Source organism: Leuresthes tenuis, unplaced genomic scaffold (assembly GCF_036924035.1).
Source record: "Leuresthes tenuis unplaced genomic scaffold, fLeuTen1.0.hap1 SCAF_9, whole genome shotgun sequence".
NCBI lineage: Eukaryota > Metazoa > Chordata > Actinopteri > Atheriniformes > Atherinopsidae > Leuresthes > Leuresthes tenuis.
The window spans coordinates 886,917-912,534 of record NW_027325363.1 but is presented as its reverse complement, the minus strand read 5'-3'; the positions used below and the strand labels follow the sequence as shown (position 1 = coordinate 912,534).

The window sequence follows — 25,618 nt, the reverse complement described above, 5'->3', positions numbered from 1 at the left end:
CCTGACATCTCCAGAAATGCTCTGATGACTCTGCAGGAGTCGGATGTTTCAGTGATGGACAAGAGGCTGAGTTCAGGGAACTGGTGTGGGAACAACCACCTCATCTTCAATTTACACACAACAAAAGAGATAACTGTGGGTTTTTAGGAGGACCAGGAATGAGCCAAACACTGTCTCCATCCTGGCAGAAGAGGTGGAGGTGGTGGAGGACATCTGCTTAGTGAGCAGCATCAGAGGCTCTGATAAAGAAGGCCGACTCATTCTGGAGCTGATTATTAAAAGAAGAATGCTTCACTCCACATAAGACAGAGATAAAACAGCAGTGTTCAGTCAGAGGAACGTAACAGGAGGTGATTCTTAATGACAAATAACCAACATCTGTCTTCATTCTTTTAGCTGCAAAACAGATTCTTGTTTTTTGATTAATGACATTTGTTACTCATCTGAATTCTCGAAACCTTTAAAGTTCAGAGTATGAATGTAGAAACAAATAGAAGGAAACTAACCGACTTCTCTAAAACATTTACTGGCTGAAATATAAGCGATTAGCAGAGATTCAGACCTAATCGAATAACAAATCTAATAAGGATTATATTTATACGTAATGATTGATTAATGATAAGTGGAATCCGTGTTAAAGGAGAAGAAAATAAAACATAATGTCGTTTGGATAGAAAAAGAACATTTTCACCTTTCACACTTTCATCCTGTTAATCAGGAACCTGAAGCATGTTTGGGATCTAAAAACCTAAACCATTACGTCCTCATGCTGACCTTTAATCCCAAAGAAGCCGGTGGCCCCTTGGTACCCCTGTTGACCTGGATCTCCAGTCAGTCCTGGGAACCCAGGAAGACAAAACCTTCCTGTGGAGAACAAGCAGCAGTTTTTATTGATTACACATGAAAACAATTTCACTTTCTTTTCACAGGATGGAAAATGTTTTACCTGGAATCCCCGGCTCTCCCTTGCATCCTTTGGAGCCTGGGAATCCTGGTTTTCCAGGTTCTCCAGGTATTGGTCCCTCTGAACTGATCTGACCTGGATCTCCTTTTTCCCCTTTGAGTCCTGTAACTCCCTTCTGACCAATAACACCTTCTGGTCCTGAAGAAACCGGCAGAGAATGTGACAACACTGTAATTCTCAACAACAACCACCTTAAATCGGACAATAGCACCTTCCTTCACCTGAATCTGGCCAATCAGAAACATACCAGCTTAAATCTAACAATCTGACCCCAACATTATCATAAATATGAACAAAAGATCACTTTCAAATCATATTACTCTAATACAACCTTAAATAAGATTACATCCCCCTCTGACCACCTTAACTAGTTTATTGACTTAAAGGGGAAGCTCTTTCTGAAGCTCTTTCACAGTTTTTCTTTGGACATTTTCTGCTTTTTCCCTCATTTTCAGTCCTTGTACCTGAGCATTTTCAGAGGAATGTGTTTTTCTTTGTTAAAGGGGAACTCTGGTATTTTTAGACCTTATTTCTGGCATGAAATACCTTCATCTACTCACCGAGAACAGTTTGGTGAAAGTCGGCGTCCTTCTGAAGATATTTAGATAACTGGAGATCCATATAACGGAGTGAACGGGGCTTAGAGGATGCAGCCTCTAAATAAGGCATTATCTGTCTTTATTTCACCAATACTTTAAGAAGAATGAATGAATGAACGTGTGCTATAGCTCTGTTAGCTCATAGCTCTGTTAGCTCATAGCTGCTGTTATGTGGCTACTTGCAGCTAAAGGAGAGCTAACGGAGGGATTTCTACACAGGCACTCTACTGGGACCACTTCATCCACACGCCCCCCTGCAGCACAGTTTATTCACTCCGGTAAGAATGTCCATCTTACTCAAAGTCCTCGTTCACGTTGTCAAAATCTGATAAATATCCTGCCATGTTGCACAAAACTATCAGCAGCAAACTCTGTGTGAAGTTAGCCGACTGTCACAGAGCACGGAGTGAATAAACTGTGCTGCAGGGGGGTGTGTGGATGAAGGGGTCCCAGTAGAGTGCCTGTGTAGAAATCCCTCCGTTAGCTCTCCTATAGCTGCAAGTATAGCAGCTGTTAGCTCATAGCTCTGTTAGCTCATAGCTCTGTTAGCTCATAGCTGCTGTGTTGTTGTTATTAGAGGCTATCGGGAGGCTTATAGAGGGCTTTCTACACACTCGTCTACTGGGATGACGTCATTGATGCTGCAGCCATGTGCAACATGACAGAATATTTATCAGATTTTGATGACTTTAAGAACGATGGGCGTCCTTACTGTTTTGAGCTAGAGTCACGGATGAGGAGCTCCTGGAAAGGAGGGTGCAGAAGCAGAGAACTGAGCCGTGCTGTCCGACTTTCACCAAACTGTTCTCAGTGAGTAGATGAACGTATTTCATGCCGGAAATAAGGTCCAGGTTTAAAAAAAATTAACTTCCCCTTTAATATTCCCTTAAACTGGACATTATGACCGTAATATTGCCTCAAATCCGATTCCAAACCTTTCATAACACCTTATATCTGATCATAAACACACAGAAGAACCTGCATAAACATAAAATAAGATTTGCCTTATCAGCCCTCATAGTTACTCAAATCTTATCAGAGGACATTCATACTTCCTTAAGTCATATCAGCTTAAATTAAAAAAACATCAAACAGTGACTCCATCCAAACAATTAATCAATTACTAGTATTGATAAGTGTGACTTCTGTGTCACGGTGTAGTAACTGAGTGTCTCCAGCAGGTGGAGCCAGCTGAGGCTTTCCTGCTGGTTCATGAAGCATGTGGCTAACACTGCCTTGCTCACCGGCTGCTGCCACTCACCTGGTATCGAACTCCCTGGAGCTCCTGGTGGGCCAAGCGTTCCCATCATGCCCCTGTCTCCTGGGGGGCCGCTCTGTCCAGGGGCCCCTGGGTCCCCAACATCCCCTGGAAGAGGAAAAACAGTTTTCTGACACAGTCTCCAGAGTAATGACATCATACCAAAGGGGAGATGCTGGATAATCAATGAGCTGATTGATCTGCACCTTTCTGTGTGATGTCGAAGGTTCGGGGGAGGCCCTTAGGGCCCGGATCTCCCTGCATGCCCTGGGAAAAGAGGAGCTCATGTCTCAAAGAACGAATAAAAATAGTGTTTGTGTCGAGTTGGATTCAGGAAAATCGGCTCCTTGTTTTCATACTTTGAAACTTTACAGACGACTCGTCAAACATGAACATAAGAACCAAACCGGACTCACCTTCGGACCTTCTCGTCCAATCAGACCTGGGAGGCCCGGGCTTCCTTGTATCCCCTGAAAACATAAAAACAGTTAGACACCAGTGAGGATCCCGACCAGAACCTCTGAGGAACGACAGACAGGAACCACGTGGTTTCACTCACTTTGTTGCCCGTCCTCCCAGGCTGACCGGGTCGACCTGAAAAACCCTGAAACCAAAACACAACAGCGGCTGAAAAGAAGACTGACGCCATCAGGAACCCGAAAGTTAAAACTGGAGTTTTAAGGAACTTCTGCAGAACTAATCAGGAGAACTCACTCTGTCTCCAACAAATCCCACAATCCCCTTTTCTCCTTTGATCCCATGTGGCGCATCCAGACCCTGAAACCACAAAAACTGCCTCATCAGATCCACCTGAGACATTCTGATTTATCAGAACAGAACCAACTCTGGTCAGAACCACACATTCAGGAGAACCCTGTGCCTGCAGGATTAATCAGACAAAACTTACCGGACTTCCCTGAGGTCCAGGTACTCCTTTAATGCCTGGGTTGCCCTGAAAATGGAACAGTACCACATCAGAACCAAAACAAACATTAGAACCCCGCTGTACACTAAACAGATCAGAACCATTAGAACCCAACATAAACACCTACAAAAATAAGATTAGAGCCCAGAACCCAACATTACGACCCGAAGAACAAGTTTTATTGATTCTATTTATTGAGTCATTCTAAAACAACATAAAAACCGGAGGAAACCAATATTAGGACATAACAAAGAACCGAGCAACAGAAACAAAAGAACCAATCATTTGAACCGCAGCAGAACCGCAGCAGAACCTGCGCAGTTTACGGGAGCAGTTCAACAGAACTACGGCATAACTTGGGCTGAGCGATTTTTATCAATACCGCGATATATATATATATATCGATATTTTGTTTCCCGATAAAGTATCGATTCTTTTAGCGCTTTATTGAAAAGTTAGAATTAGTGAAAACACGGAACATTAACATAAAACAAAACAATGCCAGAGGGGGTCAGATTATACAAAACAGTGATAAATTAGTTCATAAAAACGTTATATAAAGTGCAAAGCTCAGTGGTTTTTATGGCTTTTCTGTTTATAGAATTTAGGATTGTTGTAATTTATTGTTTTAGCTCCTTCTCAAAAATGAAAAAAGATGGTTTGTGATTAGAGAATTTGGATTTGTGTTTATGGTATTTAGCAAGTAAAACAAGCAGGTTGATGATGTAATATTGACAATATAAACACGAGTCTGCGTACGATGTTTGTTTATGTCCTTCCGGTTCAAAGGTCGGACCATCAGTCCAATCAGCGCCGATTCATGTAAAATCAAACTGTCCCTTTAAAATCTTTCAGAAAATGATGTGTATTAAATCATTTAAAATCATATCGAATCGTTGGCTGAATGCCGGGCTGTATTGTAGCGTATCGTATCGAATCGTATTGTATTGTGAGATTAGTGTATCGCTACAGCCCGAGGATTAACCCGCACCCGAACAGTTTAACAGTTTAATGGCAGAACCACAACGGAACCACAGCAGAACTCACACAGTTTATAGGCAGAACCACGGCAGAACCCTCACAGTTTATAGGCAGAACCACAACAGAACCACGACAGAACTCACACAGTTTAACAGCAGAACCACGGCAGAACCCGTACAGTTTAACGGCAGAACTCACAGTTTATAGGCAGAACAGCGGCAGAACTCACACAGTTTAACGGCAGAACCACGGCAGAACCCTCACCGTTTATAGGCAGAACCATGGCAGAACCACGGCAGAACCCTCACCGTTTATAGGCAGAACCATGGCAGAACCACGGCAGAACTCACACAGTTTAACGGCAGAACCCTCACCGTTTATAGGCAGAACCATGGCAGAACCACGGCAGAACCCTCACCGTTTATAGGCAGAACCATGGCAGAACCACGGCAGAACTCACACAGTTTAACGGCAGAACCACGGCAGAACCCTCACCGTTTATAGGCAGAACCATGGCAGAACCACGGCAGAACCCTCACCGTTTATAGGCAGAACCATGGCAGAACCACGGCAGAACTCACACAGTTTAACGGCAGAACCCTCACCGTTTATAGGCAGAACCATGGCAGAACCACGGCAGAACCCTCACCGTTTATAGGCAGAACCATGGCAGAACCACGGCAGAACTCACACAGTTTAACGGCAGAACCACGGCAGAACCCTCACCGTTTATAGGCAGAACCATGGCAGAACCACGGCAGAACCCTCACCGTTTATAGGCAGAACCATGGCAGAACCACGGCAGAACTCACACAGTTTAACGGCAGAACCCTCACCGTTTATAGGCAGAACCATGGCAGAACCACGGCAGAACCCTCACCGTTTATAGGCAGAACCATGGCAGAACCACGGCAGAACTCACACAGTTTAACGGCAGAACTACGGCAGAACCGACAGAATGAAACAGTCTGACCTACCTGTTCTCCCTTGATGTACAGGTCCTCTGGAGGGTTGACGTACTCAGAGGGCCCCGGAGGCCCATCGGGCCCCTGCTCTCCCTGTGGATCACACACAGCACCGGGTTCAGCGTTCTCTGAGGCTGGATGAACCTCATTTTGAAGAAGCAGAACTGACACAGGCTGGTCTTTGTTTCTCACTCGACTTTAGATGAAGGAATCCTGGGATTCCCCTCCTAAATAAAGTGTATGCAGTGAAGTAAAGCTTCACTGATGTACTGACCTCATCAGTTATATGCTGTTATCTGTCCGTTTGTCCCCCTAAAATTCACCAGGAACCACGCTTACGGGATTAATGTGGAAAGATTCTCTCTGGGAGAGCCCGTCTCTGGTCACCTCTAACTTATTCTGGTTTACAGTTTGATGCTTCGTGCTCTGCTTCAGCCTCCAGCCTCTGAGGCTGCTTCACATGCCTGCTGCAGAGCAGTGCTGCAGAGCAGTGCTGCAGAAAGCTGTCCTGGCCCCGCCCCCTCAGGGATCTAACCACCAGGGGCCAGTTCAGGCACAAAACCATCAAGTTAAACAGCTTCTTTGTTGAAGCCATTTTCTGACTGAGCGTGATGTCACCGAGGAGGCGTGGCCAGAGGGAAACCCCACAGAGTACCGCGGTATTTGTACCTCGTCTCCTTTCTGTCCGGGCAGGGATCGACCTCTTTCTCCCTGAAACACACAAACATCAGCACCTGTCAGATTTCACCTGCACTGATCTAAGATCAATAACTGATAAAACGATGGTTCTGAGGAAGCCCTGTACTCATATCTTTACTCAATTTCAACCATTTTAGTTGCTTAAATTATGTTTCACTGCACAACCTTTTTATTGAATCACTTAAAGAAGGAATCGACCAACTGAATTAACTTTAAAACCCACTTCCTGTTCAGTTTTACAGACATTTACTTACAGGCGGACCTCTCAAACCAGGCAGACCGGGCAAACCCTGAAAATAAGCAGATTTTATCACATTTTAGTTACAAACAAAGCAGATTTTATCACATTTTAGTTAAAATCAGAGCAGATTTGTGGTGGTTTATTCTGGATGGTTCATGAGCGATAATAAAACATCTCTGATCAGTCACTCTGTGGGTGAAAAGAGAGTCCTGGAGAGTCTGGTCCTGGGACTAATAGGACTAATGGGACCAAGGGCGGAACCATGGTTTAGACATTGGGGGGGTCCAAGAAAAACAAAATTGTTGAGTGCATTATCTACAATTCTTTATTTATAAATGAAAAATTGGACATTTAGAACATAGTTTAGAGGACTACATTGACCATGTAAGTTCACATCTAAAGGAATAGTGTAATTTCTCCGAGACAGTGACTGCCCCCCCACTTTGTTTTGGTTAGTTGCTTCCTGTTTACTGACCTTAAACACACCTACCAATTACAGTTATGCTCTTCCAGTAGTTCTGTAGCAAATAGGACAGCTTCCAATGGAAAACGACCAAATACCCAAAGCATGTTTATGGAAATATTTTAATAAGGACAACTAATGATGTAACAAATTACAGACTTTTCCTTTAACAAAAAATGTGCTGAGGACTTTTAAGTCCAGGTTCATTTCTATTGTGTCAGTATCTCAAAATGTGCATTAACAATGAAAAGTCTAATAGTCTGTTATTTTTGTTTTAAGTCTTTTATTTTGAAAGGGGGCGGAAGTTTATTATGTTGATCCTGTGTTGGATTTCCTGTTCTGGTACAATCTGCTCTGTTGAGCAGCGGCTCCGTCAAAAGTAGAAGTCCAACGTAAAGATAAGGAGAGCCGCTGCTGAGACGGCGGCGCAGCCGTTACGTTCCCATGGTAACACACGCAAGCGCGCCCGGTGGGTCACTCTCATTGGCTAGAGTGTTAGCATCAACAACGGCCACCGCGGCGCAGCCGTTACCATGGTAACACACGGAAATACACTGAAAATAAATAAGACATAACAAGAGACCGATCCCTGGACAGGGTTCATAAAAGGAGAACATGCATTTTACATATTTTCTGCTGTATATTTGTCACAGTCTGCTATAGAAGTTTATGTTATGTCACAGTTTGTTTAATCATGGTTTCAGTCATGTTCTAGTCCTGTTTTTCCTTCTTCTTCTTCTTTGATCTTTAATGGCAGCTGGCATCCTTGGTGTTGCATATGCCGCCATCTACTGGACTAAATTTCTCTCTTTTTTTCCCTTCTTATTTCTTCTTTTCTATATTCTTTTAATTATTCCAGTATTTACCAAGAATCTTATTGTTATTCTCCTCCCTTCCTTAGACTTAGCAGATTCTACTATGTTTTTCAAATTATATTCTGTTATTCCTGCCCTCTGCAGCCCTATCTTCATTATTTCCCTCTCCCTTCCATATCTGGAACATGCTATCAACACATGTTCCACTGTTTCTTTCTCCCCACAGCTACACTGCCCCCTGTTTTTCCTGCCACCTCAGTTCACTCAAGTCACCTGCTGCATTGTTCACAGCTGCTCCTCATTCACTGATCACTAACTCCACAGTATTTAGCTTCCTGGTTTCCTTTCAGTCTCTGCAGAATCCTCACTGTCCCTTTCATGCTTCCACGACAAAAGATAAGTTTGATTGCCTCATAGCCTGTTTAATATAGTCATAGTCGGTGTTTTTTCATAGCCTTGTTTTGTTAGTGTCTTTTTTTCATGTTAAGTATTTTTGATAATCCGGCCTTTTGTTCCTGCTCCCCGTTTTGGAAATAAACCTTTTGATTTTTTTGGAAAAGAACTGCATCTGGGTCCCTTCTCGCACCGTGACAATATTGGGGGGACAGGTTGGTATTTTCTCAATATTGGGGGGGACACGACCCCCCCAAAGAATGCGTGGTTACGCCATAGAATAGGACTAATAGGACTAATGGGTTGTGGCTATGTGGGGTCTATGTGGGAGGAGCTTCCTGGTAGACTGGTATCTGTAGAGTTTGGAGGGTGGGTCGGTACTTCAGACTCTTTGCTCAGTACCAGGATGCAGCTTTTCCTAGGAGATTGTCACCCGCTTTGCTTGTCAGCGGTTTTAATGTAATAATTGATTTAAAAGCCGTGTTTGATGTTTCATCCTGATCCGATCAGATGAAGAAGGCTGTAATTACTGTGATTTCCTGTTCTGGTACAATCTGCTCCGTCAAAAGTAGAAGTCCAACGTAAAGATAAGGAGAGCCGCTGCTGAGGCGGCGGCGCAGCCGTTACGTTCCCATGGTAACACACGCAAGCGCGCCCGGTGGGTCACTCTCATTGGCCAGAGTGTTAGCATCACCAACAGCGGCCGCGGTGCAGCCGTTCCCATGGTAACACACGGAAATAAGTTGAAAATAAATAAGACATAACAAGAGACCGATCCCTTGACAGGGTTCATAAAAGGAGAACATGCATTTTACATATTTTCTTCTGTATATTGGGGGGGGCAGGTTGGTATTTTCTCAATATTGGGGGGGACACGACCCCCCCAAAGAATGCGTGGTTACGCCATAGAATAGGACTGATGGGTTGTGGCTATGTGGGGTCTATGTGGGAGGAGCTTCCTGGTAGACTGGTATCTGTAGAGTTTGGAGGGTGGGTCGGTACTTCAGACTCTTTGCTGAGTACCAGGATGCAGCTTTTCCTGGATGATTGTCACCCGCTTTGCTTGTCAGCGGTTTTAACTTAATAATTGATTTAAAAGCCGTGTTTGATGTTTCATCCTGATCCGATCAGATGAAGAAGGCTGTAATGACTCAAGGTTTCCCTCACATTCATGGAAGCAGCTCCACAGACGTTCAGGCTGCTCTGAGCTTAACCTAAAGCTAATCCCAGCAGTAAGAGGTGTGTTTCTGTTGGTTGTGACTCACGTTGACCCCATCCTTCCCTTCAGGACCCACAGCTCCCATCGGACCTGGGAGACCCTGCTCACCCTGCAAACAGACAGACAGAACTAAACAGAACCACCAAAACCATTAATTACACAAATACTACTTGTGCTGCCTTTTCGGCCCATTCTGGTGGGGGGGGGGCGCTTTTTTAGTCCTCATGTGAGTCATTAAACGGGGATGGGAGGCTGTTTGGGACGCCCTGCAGGAACCGGGTCTTAGCGTTCCCTCCCTCGGGGTCGTTTACTCACCTGCAGACCAGGCAGCCCGGCGGGCCCGGCGTCGCCCTGAGGGCCACAAACACTGAGGTTAGTCCCTCGCCACATGCCCCCCACATGCTGAGCCTCACCTGCTGCAGGTCAGCTGCACTTACCGGAGCTCCAGGGTACTGAATGATGTTCATCGATGGGTCTCCTGGATATCCCTTTGGTCCTGGTGGACCCTAGTGATGACATAATACAAGACTACCAATAAAAAGGAAAAAGGAGTCATTACTCCAACTAAAATCTGTTTGTTACTAAGGTTTTTACCGGTTCTCCATCAAATCCTTGCTCTCCTGGAAACCCGGGATATCCCCGATCTCCTCTGGTTCCATTACACCCATCCAGACCTGGAAGACCTGGACCTCCAGCTGGTCCCGGGTGACCCTGAACACACAAACAGTGAAGTCAGTGCTGCTCTGCTGGACCAATCAGAGGAGCCCAAACAGAGGCGAGACTTCTTACCGGGACTCCGTCCAAACCCGGAAAACCTTTAACGCCGATGGTTCCCTGAAACCACAAACAGATAAGAGGCCGAGCATGTGGTATCCATGACAACTCAGAGAGCTGTGATTGGCTGAAACCAGCAAACAGTGTCGGCCATCTTGGCTTCAAACAGAAAGAGGTTTACTCACAACATCCCCTTTAAGTCCAGGAGCTCCTGTTGGGCCCTCATCTCCTCTCTGGCCCTTGTGTCCTTGAGGTCCCTGAGGGCCTGGAAATCCTCGGGGCCCCTGAGGGCCCTGCTGACCCAGGGAACCTGGAGCTCCCTGCAGAGCGCAACCACCGTTAGAAAATGAGAACTTTACAGAAAATGCTGTAAAAAAAGAAGAACCGGACAGAGCCTGTTGTAGAAACCTGCTAAAACCATGCAGAACCTGACAGAACCTGACAGAACTGATAAGACCCATCAGAACATAAAAGGGAGAAGAGATGTGATAAAACATGTGGAAACCCACATGTAGATCATCCCAGAACCTGGCAGAACCAAATATAATTGGATTAAGACCCTTACGTCGACTTGGTGGAACCTGACTGGACCCGATGGAAACAAACAGAACTTAACTGAGCAGAATCTGTCATAATCTGATTAGAGAGACCTTCCAGAACTAATAAATTCAGATAAAGAGACTATTATAAAACAGAACCTTACAGACTAGTATCCTTTGTAGAACCGGACAGAATTTGATAGAACCTTCACTAACCTGATCAAAACTAATTCAATAAAAGCAGAAACTAGCAAAACACCATAAAACATGAAACAATCCTCTGAGCCTGAAAATGAAACCAATGCATCGCGTTAGAACCTCACACATCATCAGGCCCGTTTAGAGGCCCGTTCAATTCAACACAACTTGAAAAAAACCTGTGTGGAATTAACAGAACCTCATAAAACAATGTGCCAGAAAACATCTTACATACACCACAAAGTCCAGAAATATGGTGTAAATATCCTGGAACAGAACCTGTGAGATCCTGAGTTCTAATACAGACTTTGTCAGAAACTAATCCAACTAAGAAAGATCAAAGTAACTCATGACAGAACCCGAGTGGACCTGAAACTACAGGAAACTTTGTGTGATCACGAATGCAGCAAAAGGAAACCTGAGAGAAGTTCTGTAGACTCTGTAGATCTCTGACACGGCACAGAAGAACCCGTAAGAGACCAACAGAACTTCCCACAATCTGCTACACATCCTGTAGATGTAATGTAATGTAAATTATAAACAAGAACAGAACCAGAAGAGCAGGATAAAACACAACTCAACCTTAACAACGAAGGTTCTAATGAGCCAGAACCTGACAGAAAACTATAGAACTGGTTTGCATTCAGCAGAACTTAATGGATCTAAAGGAGCATCTTTCTATCATCCTATTTGGGGGCTGAAGTCCAGAGACTCTGGGCAGGACGCCACAGAGTTCTGTCACAGAGAAACCAAATCACTGATGACCCTAACATGCCTGTTTCTGGACTGTGGGAGGAAGGTCCGAGCCCCTCGCTGTGAGGAGACGCTGCGAACCACCTGCAGCACGCTATCAGAACAACTAAAAACAAGTCGAGTCAATCAACAGAACTGTTACAGTACTTCAGTACTGTCAGCCTGACTGTGGAGGGCCACAGCTGGGATGCAGCCCCTAGTGGCCACTCGGGGGTATTACACTCTGAGTCCCGGTTGTTGCCTTTTGTCCCACATTAAAAAGAAGCCAGCAGCTGAATCTAATCACTGAAATCATTAACGATTTACAGCATTTTGGTTAAAAATTCTCAGAGAAGGACTTTTGTACTTTAGGACTTTTGAAATTCACAAACACTGCCACCTGCCATGTTAGTGAGTTGTCAGACTGTGATCCTTCCTCTGAACAAAGAAGTTCTCGTCTATCAGCCAGAGAATCTGAAACCCCTTATTTTTCCTCCCTGCTTGTAGCTGCCACAGCGTCCTCTGTTCTGTGCACCAGAACTTAAAGATTTAAACCTACAACTGCTTCATCGTCAGCATGTAAATGTTTAGCTGCAGCTTTAATCTAACCTCAGGTCATTAGTTCAGAGAAGGAGGCAGAAAATAGCTCCAAGGTAATGAGGCCTGACAGGAACATCAAAACTGCCATCAGGAGCATGTCCGGACTGAGCAGGTGAGGTGGAACCAATCAGTTGCCTGCAAAGTCTTCCACATTGTTTTTCTTCTTTTGACTTTAATGTAACTAAAGCAGGTGAATGTTCTCTTATCACCTGGATAAGGTATTTACAGGCCCCGCAGTGCAGGTTTCTGTCACAACTCTGCAGCTAATGAGCCCAGGAGTCTGTGACCCGGGACCTGATGTTCATGTTAAGTTTGACTTTTTATCAGTTAGAAGCATCAGGAATCTATAAATATTCATTATTATATTATTATACTCTGAGCGATGTGCACTCTGAGTGTGCACGTGACCCAGTGATGTGCACTCTGAGGGATGTGCACTCTGAGTGATGTGCACTCTGAGTGTGCACGTGACCCAGTGATGTGCACTCTGAGCGATGTGCACTCTGAGGGATGTGCACTCTGAGTGTGCATGTGACCCAGAGATGTGCACTCTGAGTGTGCACGTGACCCAGTGATGTGCACTCTGAGCGATGTGCACTCTGAGCGATGTGCACTCTGAGTGATGTGCACTCTGAGTGTGCATGTGACCCAGAGATGTGCACTCTGAGTGATGTGCACTCTGAGTGTGCATGTGACCCAGAGATGTGCACTCTGAGTGTGCACGTGACCCAGAGATGTGCACTCTGAGCGATGTGCACTCTGAGTGTGTGTGCATGTGACCCAGTGATGTGCACTCTGAGCGATGTGCACTCTGAGCGATGTGCACTCTGAGTGTGCATGTGACCCAGCGACGTGCACTCTGAGTGATGTGCACTCTGAGCGATGTGCACTCTGGGTGTGCATGTGACCCAGCGATGTGCACTCTGAGTGTGCATGTGACCCAGAGATGTGCACTCTGAGCGATGTGCACTCTGAGTGTGTGTGCATGTGACCCAGTGATGTGCACTCTGAGCGACGTGCACTCTGAGCGGTGTGCACTCTGAGTGTGACTCTGGGTGTGTGTGTGATGGGATGTGACAGCTGGGATCTCTGTTAGTCCTCTGTCGGTCCTCCTTTCTCTGAAGCTGCTCAGCTGTGAAATCACTGAGACAGACGCAGACTCACAGTCCTCTCTGCCTGTCTGCTGCAGCTGAACAAACACACACAGAGGAGGTCGGTTCATGTCTGTCGCCTGGAAGACGGCCGATACGTCGCTGGTGTTGTTCACTCCATCAGCTGATTGTAGAGACTGACTGTCATGTGACGCTACAGCAGCTGGTTGATTGGCTCAGAATTAAATCATCATTAAAGCCACTGATCCTCAGCACAGCTTCACAGCTGTTCGAACATCTGGTTCACAACTCGCCCATGAAACACCTGCCTGTGGACACTAACATCTGGCGAGCGGTCTGAGCAGAGACCCCCCTCTGCCCAGCCACCTCCTCGAGCTTTTCAGGAGGGCATTCCCAGCACAGCTGAGAGACATGAGTCCTGGTTCTGCCCTGAAGCCTCCGTCAGACGGTGCCAAGAAAGCACCTCGACCAGATGCCTGAACCACCTCAACTGGCTAATGTGTTGGAGGACTAGCTTTACTCGAAGGCCCTCCTGGAGGACAGATCCCCTCACCTTATCCCTGAAGGCGAGCTTTTAAATCAACAGCTTGATCTTTCACCTCAGCTCTCTCCGCACCACAATGGGCCGGCACTACATCCTCATCTCCAATACAACGATCCTGAGTGTACCGGCTCCATCACAAAGCTGTCCCATCAGCTTAAGGTCCAACAGGGTCTGCTCCAAAACTGATGACAGTGGCATCAGGTTCTGTGTCATAGGATTGTTGTTTTTGTTGTACTCCAGAACGCATTCTGCATCTCTACTCCTTACTGTAGTCTAACTGTGCATTCATGTACAAACTGTTTGCAAAGTTGGTACCAGAACTATTTTGGTTAAACTTGCTATTGCCAGGGAAACAAAAAGCAGAGGGCTGCATATTTGTAACATTAAACCAAAGTGATAGCGGCACACAACCTGTCGCCTGATGGTGCAAACCCATCGAAAAATCTGCAGTTATCTATATACCCATGTTCCAGGGCCTTAAACTCACTCCCAACCCAAAGTGGGAGGTCCATCCTTTTCCTTCTGAGGAGCATGGCTTGGAGGTGCTAACTCTGATTTTGACTTGACGAGGCCAATATGACCACACCCTCTGCAAAAAGTAAAGGTGCAATCCTAAGCTGATCGAACTGGAAACCCTCTGCCTGTTGAATCACAACTAGTGTCTTCTGTTCCCAACAAATGGGTTTGGTTCTGTCAGCAAAGGAGAGACTGCGACACACAGTCTGCCAGCAGATGGTTTGTGGTGTATAAACCAGTGTGTGCAGTGCACTGTGATCTATGTTCAACGTGGCTGTAACACCAGAGAAACAAGGCTGTAACACCAGTGAATCATGGCTGTAACACCAGTGAAACATGGCTGTAACACCAGTGAAACAAGGCTGTAACACCAGTGAAACATGGCTGTAACACCAGTGAAACATGGCTGTAACATGACTATAACACCAGTGAAACATGACTGTAACATGGCTGTAACACCAGTGAAACATGACTGTAACATGGCTGTAAAACCAGTGAAACATGACTGTAACATGGCTGTAAAACCAGTGAAACATGACTGTAACATGGCTGTAAAACCAGTGAAACATGACTGTAACATGGCTGTAAAACCAGTGAAACATGACTGTAACATGACTGTAACATGGCTGTAACACCGGTGAAACATGGCTGTAACACCAGTGAAACATGGCTGTAACATGGCTGTAATACCAGTGAAACACGGCTGTAACATGGCTGTAACACCAGTGAAACACGGCTGTAACATGGCTGTAACACCAGTGAAACACGGCTGTAACATGGCTGTAACACCAGTGAAACACGGCTGTAACATGGCTGTAACACCAGTGAAACACGGCTGTAACATGGCTGTAACACCAGTGAAACACGGCTGTATCATGGCTGTAACACCAGTGAAACACGGCTGTAACATGGCTGTAACACCAGTGAAACATGACTTTAATATGACTGTAACATAGCTGTAACACCAGTGAAACATGGCTGTAACACCAGTGAAACATGGCTGTAACACCAGTGAAACATGGCTGTAACATGGCTGTAACATGGCTGTAACTGTAACACCAGTGAAACATGGCTGTAACACCAGTGAAACATGGCTGTAACACCAGTGAAACATGGCTGTAACATGGCTGTAACATGGCTGTAACATGGCTGTAACACCAGTGAAACATGGCTGTAACACCAGTGAAACATGGCTGTAACACCAGTGAAACATGGCTGTAACACCAGTGAAACATGGCTGTAACATGGCTGTAACACCAGTGAAACACGGCTGTAACATGGCTGTAACACCAGTGAAACACGGCTGTAACATGGCTGTAACACCAGTGAAACATGACTTTAATATGACTGTAACATAGCTGTAACACCAGTGAAACAGGCTGTAACATGGCTGTAACACCAGTGAAACAGGCTGTAACACCAGTGAAACATGGCGGTAACATGGCTGTAAGACCAGTGAAACATGGCTGTAACATGGCTGTAACACCAGTGAAAAATGGCTGTAACACCAGTGAATCATGGCTATAACACCAGTGAAACATGGCTGTAACATGGCTATAACACCAGTGAAACATGGCTGTAACATGGCTGTAATACCAGTGAAACACGGCTGTAACATGGCTGTAACACCAGTGAAACATGACTTTAATATGACTGTAACATAGCTGTAACACCAGTGAAACAGGCTGTAACATGGCTGTAACACCAGTGAAACAGGCTGTAACACCAGTGAAACATGGCGGTAACATGGCTGTAAGACCAGTGAAACATGGCTGTAACACAGCTGTAACACCAGTGAAAAAGGCTGTAACACCAGTGAAACATGGCTGTATCACCAGTGAAACATGGCTGTAACACCAGTGAAACATGGCTGTAACATGGCTGTAACATGGCTGTAACACCAGTGAAACATGGCTGTAACATGGCTGTAACACCAGTGAAACATGGCTGTAACACCAGTGAAACATGGCTGTAACATGGCTGTAACACCAGTGAAACATGGCTGTAACACCAGTGAATCATGGCTGTAACATGGCTGTAACACCAGTTAATCATGGCTGTAACACCAGTGAAACATGGCTGTAACACCAGTGAATCATGGCTGTAACACCAGTGAAACATGGCTGTAATACCAGTGAAACAGGCTGTAACACCAGTGAATCATGGCTGTAACACCAGTGAATCATGGCTGTAACACCAGTGAAACATGGCTGTAACATGGCTGTAACACCAGTGAAACATGGCTGTAACACCAGTGAATCATGGCTGTAACATGGCTGTAACACCAGTGAAACAGGCTGTAACACCAGTGAAACATGGCTGTAACACCAGTGAAACATGGCTGTAACACCAGTGAAACATGGCTGTAACATGGCTGTAACATGGCTGTAACATGGCTGTAACATGGCTGTAACACCAGTGAAACATGGCTGTAACACCAGTGAAACATGGCTGTAACATGGCTGTAACACCAGTGAAACATGGCTGTAACATGGCTGTAACACCAGTGAAACACGGCTGTAACATGGCTGTAACACCAGTGAAACATGACTTTAATATGACTGTAACATAGCTGTAACACCAGTGAAACAGGCTGTAACATGGCTGTAACACCAGTGAAACAGGCTGTAACACCAGTGAAACATGGCGGTAACATGGCTGTAAGACCAGTGAAACATGGCTGTAACATGGCTGTAACACCAGTGAAAAATGGCTGTAACACCAGTGAATCATGGCTATAACACCAGTGAAACATGGCTGTAACATGGCTATAACACCAGTGAAACATGGCTGTAACATGGCTGTAATACCAGTGAAACACGGCTGTAACATGGCTGTAACACCAGTGAAACATGACTTTAATATGACTGTAACATAGCTGTAACACCAGTGAAACAGGCTGTAACATGGCTGTAACACCAGTGAAACAGGCTGTAACACCAGTGAAACATGGCGGTAACATGGCTGTAAGACCAGTGAAACATGGCTGTAACACAGCTGTAACACCAGTGAAAAAGGCTGTAACACCAGTGAAACATGGCTGTATCACCAGTGAAACATGGCTGTAACACCAGTGAAACATGGCTGTAACATGGCTGTAACATGGCTGTAACACCAGTGAAACATGGCTGTAACATGGCTGTAACACCAGTGAAACATGGCTGTAACACCAGTGAAACATGGCTGTAACACCAGTGAAACATGGCTGTAACACCAGTGAATCATGGCTGTAACATGGCTGTAACACCAGTTAATCATGGCTGTAACACCAGTGAAACATGGCTGTAACACCAGTGAATCATGGCTGTAACACCAGTGAAACATGGCTGTAATACCAGTGAAACAGGCTGTAACACCAGTGAATCATGGCTGTAACACCAGTGAATCATGGCTGTAACACCAGTGAAACATGGCTGTAACATGGCTGTAACACCAGTGAAACATGGCTGTAACACCAGTGAAACATGGCTGTAACACCAGTGAATCATGGCTGTAACATGGCTGTAACACCAGTGAAACAGGCTGTAACACCAGTGAAACATGGCTGTAACATGGCTGTAACACCAGTGAATCATGGCTGTAACATCAGTGAATCATGGCTGTAACACCAGTGAAACATGGCTGTAACAACAGTGAATCATGGCTGTAACACCAGTGAAACATGGCTGTAACACAAGTGAAAAATGGCTGTAACATGGCTGTAACACCAGTGAAACATGGCTGTAACACCAGTGAAAAATGGCTGTAACATGGCTGTAACACCAGTGTAACATGGCTGTAACACCAGTGAAACATGGCTGTAACACCAGTGAAACATGGCTGTAACACCAGTGAAACATGGCTGTAACACAAGTGAAAAATGGCTGTAACATGGCTGTAACACCAGTGAAACATGGCTGTAACACCAGTGAAAAATGGCTGTAACATGGCTGTAACACCAGTGTAACATGGCTGTAACACCAGTGAATCGTGGCTGTAACATCAGTGAATCATGGCTGTAACACCAGTGAAACATGGCTGTAACACAAGTGAAAAATGGCTGTAACATGGCTGTAACACCAGTGTAACATGGCTGTAACACCAGTGTAACATGGCTGTAACACCAGTGAAACATGGCTGTAACACAAGTGAAAAATGGCTGTAACATGGCTGTAACACCAGTGAAACATGGCTGTAACATGGCTGTAACACCAGTGAAACATGGCTGTAACACCAGTGAAAGAGGCTGTAACATGGCTGTAACACCAGTGAAACATGGCTGTAACACCAGTTAAACAGGCTGTAACATGGCTGTAACACCAGTGAAACATGGCTGTAACACCAGTGAAACATGGCTGTAACACCAGTGAATCATGGCTGTAACACCAGTGAAACATGGCTGTAACACCAGTGAATCATGGCTGTAACACCAGTGAATCATGGCTGTAACACCAGTGAAACATGGCTGTAACATGGCTGTAACACCAGTGAAACATGGCTGTAACATGGCTGTAACACCAGTGAAACATGGCTGTAACACCAGTTAATCATGGCTGTAACACCAGTTAATCATGGCTGTAACACCAGTGAAACATGGCTCTAACATGGCTGTAACACCAGTGAAACAGGCTGTAACACCAGTGAATCATGGCTGTAACACCAGTGAATCATGGCTGTAACATGGCTGTAACACCAGTGAAACATGGCTGTAACACCAGTGAAACATGGCTGTAACACCAGTGAATCATGGCTGTAACACCAGTGAAACATGGCTGTAACACCAGTGAAACAGGCTGTAACACCAGTGAATCATGGCTGTAACATGGCTGTAACACCAGTGAAACAGGCTGTAACACCAGTAAATCATGGCTGTAACATGGCTGTAACACCAGTGAAACATGGCTGTAACACCAGTAAATCATGGCTGTAACATGGCTGTAACACCAGTGAATCATGGCTGTAACACCAGTAAATCATGGCTGTAACATGGCTGTAACACCAGTAAATCATGGCTGTAACACCAGTGAAACATGGCTGTAACACCAGTGAAACATGGCTGTAACACTAGTGAAACATGGCTGTAACATGGCTGTAACAACAGTGAATCATGGCTGTAACACCAGTGAAACATGGCTGTAACATGGCTGTAACACCAGTGAATCATGGCTGTAACATGGCTGTAACACCAGTTAATCATGGCTGTAACACCAGTGAATCATGGCTGTAACACCAGTGAAACATGGCTGTAACACCAGTGAAACATGGCTGTAACATGGCTCTAACACCAGTGAAACATGGCTGTAACAACAGTGAATCATGGCTGTAACATCAGTGAATCATGGCTGTAACACCAGTGAAACATGGCTGTAACATGGCTGTAACACCAGTGAATCATGGCTGTAACATGGCTGTAACACCAGTTAATCATGACTGTAACACCAGTGAAACATGGCTGTAACACCAGTGAATCGTGGCTGTAACGCCAGTGAAACATGGCTGTAACACCAGTGAATCATGGCTGTAACACCAGTGAATCATGACTGTAACATCAGTGAAACATGGCTGTAACACCAGTGAATCATGGCTGTAACACCAGTGAAACATGGCTGTAACACCAGTGAATCATGGCTGTAACACCAGTGAAACATGGCTGTAACATGGCTGTAACACCAGTGAAACATGGCTGTAACACCAGTGAAACATGGCTGTAACACCAGTGAAACATGGCTGTAACACCAGTGAAACATGGCTGTAACACCAGTGAATCATGGCTGTAACACCAGTGAAACATGGCTGTAACACCAGTGAAACATGGCTGTAACATGGCTGTAACACCAGTGAAACATGGCTGTAACACCAGTGAATCATGGCTGTAACACCAGTGAAACATGGCTGTAACACCAGTGAATCATGGCTGTAACATGGCTGTAATACCAGTGAAACAGGCTGTAACACCAGTGAAACATGGCTGTAACACCAGTGAATCATGGCTGTAACACCAGTGAATCATGGCTGTAACACCAGTGAAACATGGCTGTAACACCAGTGAAACATGGCTGTAACACCAGTGAAACATGGCTGTAACACCAGTGAAACATGGCTGTAACACCAGTGAATCATGGCTGTAACACCAGTGAAACATGGCTGTAACACCAGTGAAACATGGCTGTAACACCAGTGAATCATGGCTGTAACACCAGTGAAACATGGCTGTAACACCAGTGAAACATGGCTGTAACACCAGTGAATCATGGCTGTAACACCAGTGAATCATGGCTGTAACACCAGTGAATCATGGCTGTAACACCAGTGAAACATGGCTGTAACACCAGTAAAACATGGCTGTAACACCAGTGAAACATGGCTGTAACATGGCTGTAACACCAGTGAAACATGGCTGTAACACCAGTGAATCATGGCTGTAACACCAGTGAATCATGGCTGTAACATGGCTGTAATACCAGTGAAACAGGCTGTAACACCAGTGAAACATGGCTGTAACACCAGTGAATCATGGCTGTAACACCAGTGAATCATGGCTGTAACACCAGTGAAACATGGCTGTAACACCAGTGAAACATGGCTGTAACACCAGTGAATCATGGCTGTAACACCAGTGAAACATGGCTGTAACACCAGTGAATCATGGCTGTAACATGGCTGTAATACCAGTGAAACAGGCTGTAACACCAGTGAAACATGGCTGTAACACCAGTGAAACATGGCTGTAACACCAGTGAAACATGGCTGTAACACCAGTGAAACATGGCTGTAACACCAGTGAATCATGGCTGTAACACCAGTGAAACATGGCTGTAACACCAGTGAAACAGGCTGTAACACCAGTGAATCATGGCTGTAACATGGCTGTAACACCAGTGAAACATGGCTGTAACACCAGTGAAACATGGCTGTAACACCAGTGAATCATGGCTGTAACACCAGTGAAACATGGCTGTAACACCAGTAAAACATGGCTGTAACACCAGTGAAACATGGCTGTAACATGGCTGTAACACCAGTGAAACATGGCTGTAACACCAGTGAATCATGGCTGTAACACCAGTGAATCATGACTGTAACATGGCTGTAACACCAGTGAATCATGGCTGTAACACCAGTGAAACATGGCTGTAACACCAGTGAATCATGGCTGTAACACCAGTGAAACATGGCTGTAACACCAGTGAATCATGGCTGTAACATGGCTGTAATACCAGTGAAACAGGCTGTAACACCAGTGAAACATGGCTGTAACACCAGTGAAACATGGCTGTAACACCAGTGAAACATGGCTGTAACACCAGTGAAACATGGCTGTAACACCAGTGAATCATGGCTGTAACACCAGTGAAACATGGCTGTAACACCAGTGAAACAGGCTGTAACACCAGTGAATCATGGCTGTAACATGGCTGTAACACCAGTGAAACGGGCTGTAACATGGCTGTAACACCAGTGAAACATGGCTGTAACATGGCTGTAACACCAGTGAAACATGGCTGTAACATGGCTGTAACACCAGTGAAACATGGCTGTAACACCAGTGAAACATGGCTGTAACACCAGTGAAACATGGCTGTAACAATCTCTCTTTATGAGCATTAACTCTTTTTTTGAAAAACTTGAGTAAAACTGAAAAGTTTTGGGGGGATTTTGCTGACTTTATCAACCTTTTTTGATGTGAAACTTCAAAACACGGATAAAAACTCATCAAACTGAGAGCAAAGAGCCCGGGCTTAGTGCCTGACATGCAGCCATGTTGCTGTGAGCAGCTTCACAAGGTCAGTTTGTGTTTATCTGTGAACATTATCTTAAAGATGTTTCTGGAAACAGAAGCTCAGATGGATGTGATGGAAACCCAGTGTTGTGTTTCGGTGTGTGTGGAATCTGCTGACTCAGTTAAAGGTAAACACCAGCTAAATTAACACCAACACATTCCTCTCCGGCACTCCTCCATCCAGCAACTCCTCGCTGTAGGGCTTGTGTTTTATGAGCAGACAGTAAAGGCGTCACTGGTCTGCTAACAGAGGAAACTGCTGCTGTGCTGTGATTGGCTGCTGTGTGTGTGAGGTGATTTGTAGGCGGAGTCTCACCCTCGCTCCTTTGGCTGGGAAACACTGACATACGCTGCAGTTCCGCCCACCGCACGGCTCCGTGAGGTCACCCTGAAACGATGAGAACACAAACATCACTGTGACATCACTGTGACATCACTATGACATCACTATGACATCACTATGACATCATACCATCCTGAATCAATTTCACCGCCTTTGCGTTGAAAATAGAAATCGGCTCATTGGGAATCAAACTTAAGACCACTTTTTTTTTTTTATAAATCTAACTTTGTAATAGAAACTTTAAAATCTATTTAAGCAGCTCAGGTCAGAAGGAATAACCCAACTAGAGATGAGTCCAGATATATTTCACCTACTTAGCAAACACAAAGTTGTAACCCTTATATTTAACTGCTCCTTTACAATATTCCTGATCACTGGAATAAAATGGAGGAGCTTGGAGCCCTGATGAGGACACAGCAGGAGGAACAACTCTAACAGCTCTCTGCTCAGCTTTAAGACTATCCGGGCAGACAGAGACTGCAGACAGAGCGCTAACAGTAAAGGAGGAGGATCACAGAGCTGGTTAACAACAGATGGTGGAATCCTGGACCTGGCTGCAGGAACAACTCTAACAGCTCTCTGCTCAGCTTTAAGACTATCCGGGCAGACAGAGACTGCAGACAGAGCGCTAACAGTAAAGGAGGAGGATCACAGAGCTGCTTAACAACAGATGGTGGAATCCTGGACCTGGCTGCAGGAACAACTCTAACAGCTCTCTGCTCAGCTTTAAGACTATCCGGGCAGACAGAGACTGCAGACAGAGCGCTAACAGTAAAGGAGGAGGATCACAGAGCTGGTTAACAACAGATGGTGGAATCCTGGACCTGGCTGCAGGAACAGCTCTAACAGCTCTCTGCTCAGCTTTAAGACTATCCGGGCAGACAGAGACTGCAGACAGAGCGCTAACAGTAAAGGGGGAGGATCACAGAGCTGGTTGATCCTGAATGTCCCCCTTTACACATTTCTGGCCTGAAGGACATCTTTGGCAGTTTTCTGTGGTTTAATGACTGGAAGTGAAATATGAGTTTTGTTTTTTTTAAACTTCCCGCATCATTTAAAATATCTTTTGATGAAGAAGAAGATCAACGGAACCTTTCTGACTTAACAAAGGATATAACTATATAAGATAAATTAACAGGATTTCCACCACAGCTCACCGGCTGATGCTATAACTGACTGAACTTCTCTGGGATTTTAACATAATTTACAAACACTTATTATTAATTTTCTAAAATGTCTACAGTTATAAAACTGTTCATGTGAACTTTGCTGTGCACAAACGGTCCATTCTTAACAGAAGTTGTTCTTAATTTCAGGATAAGCTCTTTCTTCTGAACAGCTCTGTTGCTCCCAGTACAACTGATTCAGCCCAGGTGTCAGGACCACCGCTTCTTTACAGCTTATCTTAGTTTGTGTCTGTAATACAGAAACTATCGGCTCTACTTTGACTTCAATACGTGCTAAAAGTTGTTAAATACCACTATTTGGAGCCTGGTTGAATCCAGCCTTCATCCTGTCACACAGCTTTGCCATCAAACATCAGATAAGCTGTCCAACCAGGGTTTGAACTCATCTATATGTCTGTCAGGCTTCTGTCACTCTGATAAAAACAAACAGTGTGAACAAAGATTCATTTCTGCTTGGGCTTGGACCAGAAAACCAAACTGCAAGCATGAACACAGCTGAGAAGATGGTCTACAGATAAACATTCATATGAGAATCTTCAGGGTTCCAAACTGATGGCATTTTAATGTTGTTCAGGAAGCACCAAGAAGTGAGGTAAGAGCTACAGAGCTACAGGGTGTCAGCTACACAGCTACAGGGTGTCAGCTACACAGCTACAGGGTGTCAGCTACAGGGTGTCAGCTACAGGGTGTCAGCTACAGAGCTACAGGGTGTCAGCTACAGGGTGTCAGCTACAGGGTGTCAGCTACAGGGTGTCAGCTACAGAGCTACAGGGTGTCAGCTACAGAGCTACAGGGTGTCAGCTACAGAGCTACAGGGTGTCAGCTACACAGCTACAGGGTGTCAGCTACAGGGTGTCAGCTACAGGGCGTCAGCTACACAGCTACAGGGCGTCAGCTACACAGCTACAGGGCGTCAGCTACAGGGTGTCAGCTACACAGCTACAGGGTGTCAGCTACACAGCTACAGGGCGTCAGCTACAGGGTGTCAGCTACACAGCTACAGGGTGTCAGCTACAGAGCTACAGGGTGTCAGCTACACAGCTACAGGGTGTCAGCTACACAGCTACAGGGTGTCAGCTACAGGGCGTCAGCTACACAGCTACAGGGTGTCAGCTACAGGGTGTCAGCTACACAGCTACAGGGTGTCAGCTACAGGGTGTCAGCTCCAGGGTGTCAGCTACACAGCTACAGGGCGTCAGCTACAGGGTGTCAGCTACACAGCTACAGGGTGTCAGCTACACAGCTACAGGGTGTCAGCTACACAGATACAGGGTGTCAGCTACACAGCTACAGGGCGTCAGCTACACAGCTACAGGGCGTCAGCTACAGGGCGTCAGCTACACAGCTACAGGGCGTCAGCTACAGGGCGTCAGCTACACAGCTACAGGGCGTCAGCTACAGGGCGTCAGCTACACAGCTACAGGGTGTCAGCTACACAGCTACAGGGTGTCAACTACACAAATACAGGGTGTCAGCTACAGGGCGTCAGCTACAGGGTGTCAGCTACACAGCTACAGGGCGTCAGCTACAGGGTGTCAGCTACACAGCTACAGGGTGTCAGCTACACAGATACAGGGTGTCAGCTACAGGGCGTCAGCTACACAGCTACAGGGTGTCAGCTACACAGCTACAGGGTGTCAGCTACACAGCTACAGGGCGTCAGCTACACAGCTACAGGGTGTCAGCTACACAGCTACAGGGCGTCAGCTACACAGCTACAGGGTGTCAGCTACACAGCTACAGGGTGTCAGCTACAGGGCGTCAGCTACACAGCTACAGGGTGTCAGCTACA

At 45.6% G+C, this 25,618-nt stretch overlaps 1 protein-coding gene across 1 annotated transcript in view; it reads right to left on the bottom strand.

The window, feature by feature from the left end:
• Positions 1 to 25,618, bottom strand: part of col4a4 (collagen, type IV, alpha 4) — a 56,682-nt gene that overhangs the window by 18,472 nt on the left and 12,592 nt on the right. Inside the window, exons 7-24 of the mRNA XM_072392832.1 lie at positions 22,613 to 22,684; positions 10,482 to 10,616; positions 10,312 to 10,356; positions 10,117 to 10,233; positions 9,960 to 10,028; positions 9,838 to 9,873; positions 9,569 to 9,631; positions 6,646 to 6,681; positions 6,362 to 6,403; positions 5,705 to 5,785; positions 3,729 to 3,773; positions 3,536 to 3,598; positions 3,381 to 3,425; positions 3,238 to 3,291; positions 3,028 to 3,088; positions 2,825 to 2,929; positions 947 to 1,102; positions 775 to 864 (exon numbers count right to left, since the gene is read on the bottom strand). Coding sequence (XP_072248933.1) covers positions 775 to 864; positions 947 to 1,102; positions 2,825 to 2,929; positions 3,028 to 3,088; positions 3,238 to 3,291; positions 3,381 to 3,425; positions 3,536 to 3,598; positions 3,729 to 3,773; positions 5,705 to 5,785; positions 6,362 to 6,403; positions 6,646 to 6,681; positions 9,569 to 9,631; positions 9,838 to 9,873; positions 9,960 to 10,028; positions 10,117 to 10,233; positions 10,312 to 10,356; positions 10,482 to 10,616; positions 22,613 to 22,684 — 1,315 coding nt within the window. The remainder of the gene's footprint in view (positions 1 to 774; positions 865 to 946; positions 1,103 to 2,824; positions 2,930 to 3,027; positions 3,089 to 3,237; positions 3,292 to 3,380; positions 3,426 to 3,535; positions 3,599 to 3,728; positions 3,774 to 5,704; positions 5,786 to 6,361; positions 6,404 to 6,645; positions 6,682 to 9,568; positions 9,632 to 9,837; positions 9,874 to 9,959; positions 10,029 to 10,116; positions 10,234 to 10,311; positions 10,357 to 10,481; positions 10,617 to 22,612; positions 22,685 to 25,618) is intronic.